The 12,624-nt window shown below is 37.2% G+C and overlaps 1 protein-coding gene across 4 annotated transcripts in view; it reads right to left on the reverse strand.

The window, feature by feature from the left end:
• Positions 1-1,089: 1,089 nt before the first annotated feature.
• The window catches only part of PLCE1 (phospholipase C epsilon 1), a 319,039-nt gene continuing 307,504 nt past the window's right edge, over positions 1,090-12,624 (reverse strand). For all 4 annotated transcript variants that reach the window (XM_054033535.1, XM_054033536.1, XM_054033534.1 and 1 more), the window contains 3 exons: positions 12,262-12,477; positions 6,478-6,690; positions 1,090-5,411 (listed from right to left, as the gene is read on the reverse strand). In XM_054033535.1, the coding sequence (XP_053889510.1) occupies positions 6,511-6,690; positions 12,262-12,477 (396 nt within the window). In that variant the 3' untranslated portion in view covers positions 1,090-5,411; positions 6,478-6,510. The remainder of the gene's footprint in view (positions 5,412-6,477; positions 6,691-12,261; positions 12,478-12,624) is intronic.

Genomic DNA, 12,624 nt, shown 5'->3' on the forward strand with positions numbered 1-12,624 from the left:
ACATCTGGGAATTCTGCATCCCAAGAGCAATAACTTGAACTGTTTCTCTTGTCTAACTTGCCCTATCCATTAATCTCTCTCTTTTAAATGACTTTTTCAGTGAAATCCTCTTGGTACTTACTGGTCCATTGAAGGTATTTCAGAATTGGGCATCATAATATACTAAATTCCAGTGCTGCTCATGGTATTTTGGATGTCACAGAATGAGACATTCTGCAATATCTTCAGTGAACCAGCACTGTTAAAGAGATTCAGGGTAAAGATGTACACTTTTTTGTGTGTGTGTCCTATGAGTACTCGTCCCCGGCCTTTGGTTGGTTAGCTTAAGTTGTGTTTTTAATGCCGTTTTCATGTCAGCTTTGCAGATAAATTGCATGAAATTATTTAAAAGGGAGAGTTCTGACATTCATTTTACATATGACTTTGTGTAGAACTGATTTGATGTGTGGTATGCTATGCAATGCAACGGAGGCTTCAGTTGTGCAAGGTGGTGGTTGTTTGTATTATCGTAGCACCCGGGAGTCCTAGGAATGGACCAGGACCCCATTGTGCTAGGCACTGCACACACACACAACAACAAAAAAAGATGATCCCTGCCCTCAGGGGCTTTTTTCACATGGCTGGTAACCTTCAACACTTAGAAAATGTTTCCTTTGTTATAGAACAGATCAGACCTTTAGGTGCTACCGTAATTACTGTGAAATCTGTTTTAAATATCTAATTTAATAATACCACCATGCTATCAATTTTCAATCAAAATAGGTTAAATAGTCCTAAGAAGTAAGACATAAATGCACAAAAATCTCACTTTCGAAGTAGGTACTGGTGAGTCCCTATAAATTAGTATATTTACTACCTGAACTGTAAAAAGGACCTATAGAATGCTTGTGGCTTTGTACAAATAGTATCCCACGTAGTCTTCTAGGTCTCATAGTAATTTATATGATCCCCCATCTCCATAGTATTTGAATACTTCTGTTCTTAAATGACTCAGGGGTGGGGGTAAGAGATGTGATTTAAGTTTTGAAAACTTTAGAAAGTGTCCCCATTGCCAACAGTTTTGGCAGTTCAGGAAAGAAGAATTAAAGGTCCACTTCGCAAACCATTTATTTGTCCAACATATACAAATATAAGTTTACTTTTCAAGTCAGAGAAAAAGTAGTCCAGGTGGAAAGTCAGTTTTAAAATACATAGTTTTTAAATTATGTAAAATTTATAAAAACTGGCACATACCGATAGAACACCGACAAAACATTTTGACACACTTTAAAGCAGCAAAATGAAGACAATTGCACAACTAATACATCAGTTTGAAATAGCCAATATATGTGTGAGAGAGAAATATTTACTGCTTTTGTGTTTGTTACTTCTGTCAGCTGTGTAGCACTGCAGCAGTTATGAAATGTTGATCACAAATAGAAAATACTCCACCATCATTACAGCTAATAGGCTAGCAACAACAAAGTGATTATTAATCATCTGCTGAAACTAAATTGCATTCTGAGAGCTAGAAGCTGAAGACTCAATTTTGAAGTAAAAAGCCACTGACAGGTTCTCTTTTATAAAGTCAAACTGAGTTTAAAGAGAATGTGATCTTAATGTTGAGATACTTCTCTGTTAAAATCTTATTCTTGGTAACTTGATAGTGGTCTCTAGAGGCTAATTGTTATTTTCAGGAGATGGTTATTGAGACATTCCACCAAGTAATATTAGTAATAATAAAACTAAAAACAAATGTGATGTATGTTTTTAAAATGTGACTTAATACTTCTATATCTTTTAAGGTTTTGTTTTTTTTAATCTTCTTAAAACTTGACAGAACACCAGCCACTACAACAATCCAGTTCCTGAAAACTGAGTAGTGTTGCAACACAGCCAAGACCTATGGCTTCCAACATCAATCCCATACAAGCATTGTTACCAGCTTCCACTATACATAGAAACAAATACAGACATAGGTAGGAAGGGTTAAAAAAAAATGGTTAAGTGTAGAATAAAATGTTTTCTTTACAAAACAAGTAATAGGAAGTGGACTGCCCAGGGTGAGTCCTGCTATCATTTGTAGGTTTCGGGAAGGTTTATATTACATACTGTGCTGTGGTAAATTATTTCCTATGAATAGTTTGTAATAAAAATGTTTCTCTATCAAATCCAGGTCCACAGATCAGATCTGTATGATGGCCTTCAGCCTGAACTGCCAGGGAGGCAGACCCACAGCTGTCCATCTCCCATTAATATAGATCTGTGGACTTGTATTCTTGAAGAAAGGAAACCTGTGGGTAAACAGGACACATTTTCTTATTAACCAAACATCTTGATGTTAAATCTGTTTATGGTGTGTTAAAGCTGTTTAACATAAGAGTAATAGCTCTATATAATTTCATTTTGGGGGATTTTTAGGCTAATGAAAATGGAAAGCTTATGCGCTTCCTCTACTTTTGTCTGTGACCAAAACAACATGAATGCAATTAACAACACGTTACTTTTTGCATTAGTTGATTAATCTTCCCTATTTTTTAAAACTTAAATAAATCGATGTACATTAATGGAAAAAACCCACCCTAATTCAATATAATCATTTTGGAAAATTCTACCATGCCCACCTCTGTAAAATGATTTTTTTTTTTTAAACTGAACATGCAAAATGCTAGGTTTTCTCATTACCACTATGCTTTTAAGTAGATATTGTCCTGCAGCTGGTAAGTATTCATGACAATGGGGCAAGGCTAAAATAACTATCAAAGAGAAAATGTCCTTATGGATAAACTACATCCTGCAGTTACACAGTGCTAATCTGTTGCTTTTTAAATGGCTGCCAGATTTATATGTTATAATCGAGGATGACCTTATCTAAATTTTCTTTCAAGTCTAGTAGCAATGAGAAATTACAGTGTTTGTGGCATTCCTACACAAGAGTTCTCCTTCTGCTGGATCTGTAGTAGATTTACAAAAGCTTCTCCCACATCTGTGCTGATACTGGTGCCCAAATTTGGCAGGAACCAACCATCTTACTTTCAGTGCTACTGGAAATAGGGAGAATCCATTTATCAAATGAAGGGTAAATTTTTTATTAAAAAAATATTTTCATGCATCTAAGTGGATTTAACAATCAATGCAGGGGATATATTTAAAAAGAACTAAACAAAAAAGGGATCAGATCTTCATCTAAGCTTTAGCCAAAGGACATATGAAAGATATACAGTAGTTATACACTATCAATGCAAATATTGCTTGAAATGTGCATATAAAACACCATGTACTATCAGTTCTGCATTATGTGCCATGGAGACTGAATTTCCTGTATCTCTCACAGTGGGACTGGTTACTTTAGAATTAGATATGGAAGGACTAGATCAAAGAGCAGCATAGGGACTTTCGAGCAGCTATTTTTGTTCACCATAAACAGTCCTGAAAATTTTACCCTGAAAGCTGAAGTAATTGAGAGGCCTAAGGCCCATTTTCAAAAAAGATGCAGATAGGTGACTAGTGGGATTTTCATAAGAGCCTAAGCAGCTTAGGGTCCTGTACTCACTTTTCAAAATATTGTGTGTAATCTTCTCCAATGTAACTCTAAAAACCATGTTTAGACAAGTGACATGGCCCTGCTTGAAAATATTGCTAATTTCTCAGACTTCAGAATGGACAGCTGATATGGTTACTATTTTTAAAATAGGTGAATTTCAAAATAAGTTCATGGGTTCAGTAATGAGTACTAGGTATGCCTCAGTAAGGGAGTTTTTTGAATGTGTAATTTAATTTTTTTTCTGATGTTGGAATCAGCCTGAAGAGGGCACTTCCTGCACACAACAAGGTGATAGTTGCTTTCTAACTTCTTTCTGTATTCTCCTCTTTAGAAACAGCAGCTTTTTGGGCTAGGAGGGCATTTCCGGGGATATAGACCCTCCAGCACAGAGAATTAATACCCTTTATATTAGCAAATCAGACTGCTTGAATCGTCTCCCTACAGTTCATTCAACTTCAGATTGTTTAATGGAGCCTTGCTTCTCTTACTGTCCTATGAACTTAGTTAACCGATTTGCCATTTCTTGATTTATTCATTTACAGCAATCCCTGCATCAGTCATATGGTCTGAAGTGTAGCCAAAGCTTGTGCTGAACAGTTTAGACAAGGTTCTTATGTATGGACATTAGAAGAATGATTGACCTCAGCAGTTTCAGTTGTGCTCTTACTTTGTATAAGTCAGTATGAACTGCTTTTTACTAACACTGAAGAATATGATACAGTTATAACTAACTTCTTAAAAAAATCATGATTTCAGACATACACAAAACTTTACAGCAGTGCTTCTACATAAACAAGTCAAGGTTTATATTGGAAAATAAATGGAGTAGCCTGGGTTCTTTACACACTCTGGATATAAGCAGAAATTATTTTCTCATTTATAAAAAATATTTAGATGCCTATAATATTTTCCATTCTCTAACACACACTAATGTTGAGATTTCACAATTGAAACTTTAAGCAATTGTATGCTTCAAATAGTGATTTTCTGAATGTTTCTTTTCAACAGAAAATAATTATTATTTTTTCCCCAAAACCAAAAAAGATGAAGCTGCAGTTTTTAAAAAGTACGGTATGATAAATATATTACACAGTGACACATACCTTGGAACATGAAAATAAATAATCATTCTTACCTGAAACACAAGCCTGGAAAACTAGAATTTGAACGAAGAAAATGTTGTTCCTTGTCAAAAATATCACTATCAATTAGGTGTATTTAGCTGTTTGTACATGATTATTTTGTGAAAGTAGATATACTCAAAACGTTTACCATAGTTATTTATGGTTTATCACCAAAATTAAAACTGTGGTGCCAAGAAAGTTAAAGTCTATGTAAATCTTTTTACAATCACCTAACAGTGTTTAACAGGAACCATTAAAGGTGCATTATTTTCATACAATACACAGAACAGTCTAGTTCTAATTCTCTTCCCTTAAAGCAATTAGTTATATCTTTTGTTTATTAAAAAAGACATGTTTCTGTTTACAAAGTACAATTTAAGAAGTCTGCTTAATCTTCCTCTCCAGATTTTGCAGATGTGAAGATATTTGGGAAGAAAGGAATCTCTCTTTCAAATGCTGGCAAGCGTCTTTCCAAACATTAGAAACTGTAACATCCCACTCAGCATTACTAGATCTGTATCTGTCACCAAGAAGCACAGTCTGGAATAGGCCAAGCTAGTGCTGAATAGTTTAGGCCTCAGCAGTTTCCTTCATGGAGAATGCAGAAAGATATCTTAAATCAGGAATCCGTGATGTTGGTTCCAGTTACCAAGTAAATGCAAGGCTATGTGGAGAAAGATTGTCATATTTCCTCTATCTCCCTGTGTTTTTGTCAGCCTCAGAAGAGCTTTTTGCCTTTGCCATTTTAAGGCCTTTAAAGTCACCTGGAAAGGGGAGGAGATGATGATAGCATTTAAATTCAAATACAAGAGTATAAATGGGTGCCTGCATACCATGAAATACATTTTTAAGGAATTCTGTAACAAAATATTATTGGCAGCCTTATTACTTGAATTCTGATGAAGTGACACAGTAGATATAAATAGTATCTTGATCATTGAGAATGAGTGGAAAGGAAATACAGAAATGTATCACTGCTCCATGTGATATGGGATTATTAAGAATTGTTTGGGCAAGATTTTCTTCCATGTTAAGTAGCTGGGACCTTTCAGAAACCATCTTTTGGAGTTAGTGTAGGCCCAGTGCTAATAGTAATGTGTCTGGACCTATCATCTGTCATATACATAAATGGTACACTGTCACCTTGGATTCTGCATTTGGTTTTGTCACTTTAGCTCAAGCAAGCTAGAAGAAATTTAAAAGATTGAGAAAGGGACAAAATAAAATTCTTAGACACTCTGCCACAAGTATTTCTATACAGAGATTTAAAAAGAGTTTATGTATGCAGAGAGGAGTAAGAGATCATATTTTTTAAACTGAATATTATTAAATGCATATAAATTAATGTTTAGTAAAGTTCAGCTGTCCCATAACACAAAATAATGGCATCTCTTAATTAAGAGCCTGTGTGGAAGTACTAGTTAGCACACTGCATTACTGGTGGAACTCACTGTCACAGTGTATGTTGAAGCCAAGTTACATTCTAAGAGTCTTTTAAAAGGACTGGCCATTGTCAGGTTACCTGCTGTGATGGACCCTAGGACGATGCAGGCATAGTAGGAAAAGTAAAACTCCTATGTTCCTAGCAATTTTCACAGCATTTAGATTTGCATTTATCTTTAGGCTTTCATTGGACTGCCTGTGTACAGGTTTGTGCCAGTACAGAGTTATAACCTAAAAGTGTAGAGCGTTTTCATGAACTATTCTGGCTGCTTGTTGTACTTCACTATGGTTTACCAAGCACACTTTTGAAAAAAAAAATGATAAATTGTACCTTGAAAAATCAACAGAGTATGTCTGGTTTAGAAACAAGGAGCACACATGTCATACCTGCATAGAACATACTGCTGGCATTTATGGATGTTATTCCATATTGTCACTAAATGTCAAACTGCCTGCAGATTTTTCCTCTTTAGTCTGGGTATTGTCTGGTGAGCTCTGCAAAGGTGATGATGTGAAGCCACGATACTGTTTACTTGACTTGGTTAATTTCTTAAGTTCACTGGCAAATGAAATGCCTTTTCTTTTATCATCTCGTGCTGCCTGTAAAACAAACAAAAAACCCCCCACAGACATCAGAAACAGTTAAATTACAAGAACGTGTCAGCTCACTGATACATTGAGGTTTGAAATATGGTTTGGCTTTCATGTGAGAGCAAGTAGCAGCATTTTTCAAATCTTCCCTGTGTCAGGTTCATAAAAGAAGTGTCCTGACTATCTCACATCAAAAATTATTTTAAAACTGCAGAACTAGAAAGTTACTAAATATGGCTTTAAGCCTTAGCAAGTCTGCTGCCTAGATATCTATAGTGTGTCTGTCATGAATAAGTAGATAAATTGTATTCACAATGTACTTCCTATAAATGCAATGCTAAAGAAGCAACTTCTCTTTTGGGGAAAAGGAACTATATTCTCCCCTGCCATAGATATAACGCCAATTGGTAGAAGTATTAAGTGGTTCAATTCTGCATTTAATATGCAGTTTCTCCCTGCTACTTCACAAGCGTAAAGAACTCCAGCCACAGCAGCACAGCTACTTTTCCGCTGGCTGGGAATAAAGGCAACAAAATGACAGCAGTTCACAGAGATCTGTACACCTATTATTTGAAATTGTACTTAGCCCATGGTAATACAGCAGGGAGATGGGGATGCAGAGTTACAAGAATTAGAATTGGAGAACTAAGACAGATAGTCCGGAAAGGTTAAGATTTCTAGGTATTGTAGCAGGAGTTGTATGATGTGAAGTAGGGCCAAGGCTGCCTGCCGAAAGGTTTTTCTTAATGTAACTGATGGGTTTTAACTTTGTTTAAAATTTTCTAGGTGTTTATTACGAAAATTGGTGCAAAAAATTTACTTCACAGTTTTCTGGGTAATACAGGGGGATAGGAGGACGGGGGGAAAAAAGGCAGCGTATAGAGAAAAGTAAGATTACTTCTGAATTAGCTTCCCACTCTGGAAGGCGAGAAAGCAATTTAGTAACCTGTCCCTCTCCCCCCCCTTGGGGAGTGGTCAGCACTAACCTGGGTTACCAAGCCACCATCTCCCCTGGTTCAGGGTCTGCGGAGTTCCAGTGCTTTGTTTTAGGAGCTGAGCACCAGTGTACATGTGCGACCATGTGTGTGTAACTTCCACTATGTTGCATTACTTAGACTAATTTATTAACAATAAACATTTACCTGATGTAATGTAGTGAATTTTCTTCATATAATCAGTATTTTCATGTACTTAAGCAGTTCAGACTTTGGGTGAAAATAGCTTAAAAACTGATTAAGTAGCTTTTGTAAAACCTGGGAATTTTTCAGTTGAAAAACCAAAAATACTAAGCACCCCTGTATTCACGCCCTACACACTACTGTAATAATCTTTGCACAAAATATGCCTTTGAGGTATCATCTGAAAACTAATAACTCATCATTAATATTCTTGTGTTGTATATACACAGTGGGTATTAAGAGTTATGAATGTATGCTAGAATTATGACTAAAGTGTGCTTAAACCCAGCATGTCAGGCGGCGTTGGTTAAATAGGTCTGCTTTAGGTGTTGTTATAGTCTCTGTCCAGCCCAATCTTCAGATGAAGACAATGCAGATCCATTTTTACATATTAGGTAAACAAAGCTATTAAGCTAACAAATGAGGGGAGAAACAGAATGTAGTGTACTTCACCACCAGACTTCATGTTGCCTTCCTTACAGCTAGAATAAACTACTTTGTGGGGTAACCTTCAGAAGAATACATTGCAATGGTTTACTGGTCTATAAAGGTGGGGATGGTGGAGGGGGAGCAGAAGGGCAGGGACTGAACCTCAAGTGATAAGCAAATGAATCAACTGATTGTATACAATATTACTGTATTCTAAAAGTGTGCAGAAAACTAATGTGACAATATTATTGTGAAATGTATGTATTAATACTATCTGAGGAAATATGGATACTTACGTAATATTACTACATTTTAAAATCTGTGGCCAACGAGGAGAAACAGATTCCCTCCGAGACAGGAGAAAAGGCAGTTACTTACCTGTCTTCTATGTGAATTATGATTGTATGTGGAATCAAAAGAATGGAAGGTTCATTTACATGCAGCAGGATGGGAAGCCCATGAGAAGGGAAGAATAGCATGAGGTCATCCTGCCTTCTGAAACTAAGTTACTGAGCTTTGGAAGATATAAGCAAAGAAAGAAGCCATTTTTGGCATCCTTCACTAGACAGACACAAGGGAACAGAGCTCTAGCAAGCTGAGAAAGATGGGTTTTTCAGCCAAACTGTGGATGAAGTCTCCGGAAACTGAATATAGGTAAGAAACCTGCTTAGGCAAAGATCTTTCAATCCAGGAAGATAAGGAAAGCCAGTCCCTTGTGCTTCTCTGGAAGGTCCTGATTGAGGGTAAGTCAGCCATGGCTGAGAAGAAGGAAGATTGGTAAGAGGAACCATCTTGAACAAAGCCTGTACCTTGCTAGATTAAGTTTTAGATAGATGTTTTCACTTTTATTTGCTTGCAACTCTAACTTTATTCCTTTTACTTGGCATCACTTAAATTTATTAACAGAACAGAGGTTTTTATTTTTTACTGTAAACCAACTTACTGCGCTGTTTAGAGGGGTGTATTTACGCAAGTTAATAATGTGGTATGCTTGTGTGTCTTGAACAAAGAAACCATATTACTTCTCTGAACTGTCCAGGAATGGACTGGACATTGCAGAGCGCATGGTTTTGGAGAAATTCAGGGGTCACCTTGCTGTTTGTAACCGAGGCAGATGGAAACGAGCATGGGGTTGTAGACAGGCTGGTGGGATCAGAGCTGCTGTACCAGGGCTGTCTAGCACACACAGACTTCAGGGTGTGACCTGCATGCTTGTAGGCTGGTTGTGAGTATCCCAGGCTGGGAGCTACAGGAGCAAAGTATTGTAAGATGCCCAGAGTTGCAAGACAAGTAGTGACAACCCTCACTGGTGTGGACTGCACCTGGAATCCACAACAGGTATCTATTAGATGAAATAAATAAATGTTCCTCTGACTCTTGCAGTGCATCCATTCTCACCCACCTTGTCTCTAGTTGAGAATTGTCAGAGATCTGGCATTTTGGAGTTTGTGTGTGTGGTGGGTTCTTCTTATTTGACCATACTTGGTACAAAAATGAAGTGGAATCAACTTAGCACTTTCATTTTAAAATTAAAAAAAAAAACACTCTCTAGCCCCTTGTCAGAGAAGCAATTTGTGATTTAGTCCTAAGTGGAACACAGGATCAGGTCCGAGAGGTGAATATAGCTGGACCGCGTGGTAATAGTGACCATAATATAATTAAATTTAACATCCCAGTGGTGGGGAAAGCATTTAAGTTCAGAAAGGGGAACTACACAAAAAGGAGGTTAGTTAAACAGAAATTAAAAGATACAGCACCAAAAGTAAAATCCTTGCAAGCTGCATGGAAACGTTAAAGACACCATAATAGAGGCTCAATTTAAATGTATACCCCAAATTAAAAAACAGAATAAAAAAAAAAGAGCCACCAAAAGAAGCAGTGAGAGGCAAAAAGGCATCCTTTAAAAAGTAGAAGTTAAATGCTAATGGAGAAAATAGAAAGGAGCATAAACTCTGGCAAATGAAGTGTAAAAATATAATTAGGAAGGCCAAAAAAGAATTTGAAGAACAGCTAGCCAAAGACTCAAAAAGTAATAAATTTTTTTTTAAGTACATCAGATGCCGGAAGCCTGCTAAACAACCAGTGGGCCACTGGACGATCTAGATGCTAAAAGAGCAATCAAGGAGGATAAGGCCATTGCAGAAAAATGAAATTAATTCTTTCCATTGGTCTTCATGGTTGAGGATGTGAAGGAGATTCCCAAACCTGAGCCATTCTTTTTAGGTGACAAATTTGAGGAATTGTCCCAGATTGAGGTTTCATTAGAGGAGGTTTTGGAACAAATTGATAAACTAAATAGTAATAAGTCACCGGGACCAGATGGCATTCTGAAGGAATTCAAATGTGAAATTGCAGGACTACTAACTGTCATCTGTAACCTATTGTTTAAATTAGCTTCTGTACCAAATGACTGGAGGATAGCTAATGTGATGCCAATTTTTAAAAAGAGTTCCACAGATGACCCCTGCAATTACAGGCCAGTAAGCCTGACCACTACCAGGCAAACTGATTGAAACTATAGTAAAGAACAAAATTGTCAGACACATAGATGAACATAATTTGTTGGGGAATAGTCAACCTGATTTTTGTAAAGGGAAATCATGCCTCACCAATCTACTAGAATTCTTTGAGGGGGTCAACAAGCATGTGGACAAGGGGGATCCAGTGGATTTAGATTTTCAGAAAGCCTTTGACAAGATCCCTCACAAAAGGCTTTTAAGCAAAATAAGCAGTCATGGGATCAGAGGGAAGGTTCTCTCATAGATTGGTAACTGGTTAAAGGATAGGAATAAATGGTCAGTTTTCAGAATGGAGAGCAGTAAATAGTGGTGTCCCCCAGGGGTCCTATTCAACATATTCATAAATGATCTGGAAAAGGGGGTAAAATCTGCAGATGATACAAAACTACTCAAGATAGTTAAGTCCCAGGCAGACTGCGAAGAGCTACACAAGGATCTCACAAAAATGGGTGACTTGGCAACAAATGGCAGATGAAATTCAAGGTTGAGAAATGCAAAGAAATGCACATTGGAAAACATAATCCCAACTATACATATAAAATGATGGGGTCTAAATTAGCTGTTACCACTCAAGAAAGAGATCTTGGAGTCATTGTGGACAGTTCTCTGAAAACATCCACTCAATGTGCAGCGGCAGTCAAAAAAGAAAACAGAATGTTGGGAATCATTAAGAAAGGGATGGATAATAAGACAGAAAATATCATATTGCCTCTGTATAAATCCATGGTATGCCCACATCTTGAATACTGCTTGCAGATGTGGTCGCCCCATCTCAAAAAGATATATTAGACTTGGAAAAGGTTCGGAAAAGGGCAACAAAAATGATTAGGGGTATGGAATGGCTGCCATATGTGGAGAGATAAGAAGACTAGGACTTTTCATTTTGGAAAAGAGACGACTGGGGGGGGGGGATATGATTGACGTCTATAAAATCATGACTGGTGTGGAGAAACTAAATAAGGAAGTGTTATTTACTCCTCATAAAAGAAGAACTAGGGGCCACCAAATGAACTTAATAGGCAACAGGTTAAAACAAACAAAAGGAAGTATTTTTTAACACAACACACAGTCAACCTGTGTAACTCCTTGCCAGAGGATGTTGTGAAGGCCAAGACTATAACAGAGTTTAAAAAAGAACTAGATAAATTCATGAAGGATATGTCTATCAATGGCTATTAGCCAGGATGGGCAAGGGTAGAGTCCCTACCCTCTGTTTGCCAGAAGCTGGGAATGAGCAACAAATCACTTGATGATTACCTGTTCTTTTCATTCCCTCTGGGGCACCTGGCAGTGGCCACTGTCAGAAGACAGGATACTGAGCTAAATGGACCTTTGGTCTGACCCAGTATAGCCATTCTTATATATGTTCTTGTCAAGGAATATGTTTTCATTTGCCATGCCAAATATTTGATCAAACATTTTTAAAACCAACAAAAGCGTTTTCAATCACTTACGTGAACCTGTTCTTTAAGTTTAAGGATAAACTTCCCTGCTCCCTTCCACTTGCTCTGAGCCTGAAACACACACTCTTGGTCAGAGAGAATTCTCTGTGATGGCTTAGATGTTGACTTTTTGTTCGCTAGCTCTTTCGTCACCTCCTCCAAGAGCACATAGTCATTTGGGTTGGGATTACTCAGAATGCTGTAGGAATACTTGGCTTTGCAAAGAGTCTGTTTAAAAAAAAAAAATAAGGGGCAAAGTAAAGACATAATACCCCTCTATGTTTACTGAGTAGATGCTTAGTCCAAATTGGCAGAAGCAAAGAGCTTCTTTGCTGTCCCATTAACTGAGAACAAAACTCAGTTAACATTTCTTGT

Source organism: Malaclemys terrapin, chromosome 7 (assembly GCF_027887155.1).
Source record: "Malaclemys terrapin pileata isolate rMalTer1 chromosome 7, rMalTer1.hap1, whole genome shotgun sequence".
NCBI classification, from domain to species: domain Eukaryota; kingdom Metazoa; phylum Chordata; order Testudines; family Emydidae; genus Malaclemys; species Malaclemys terrapin.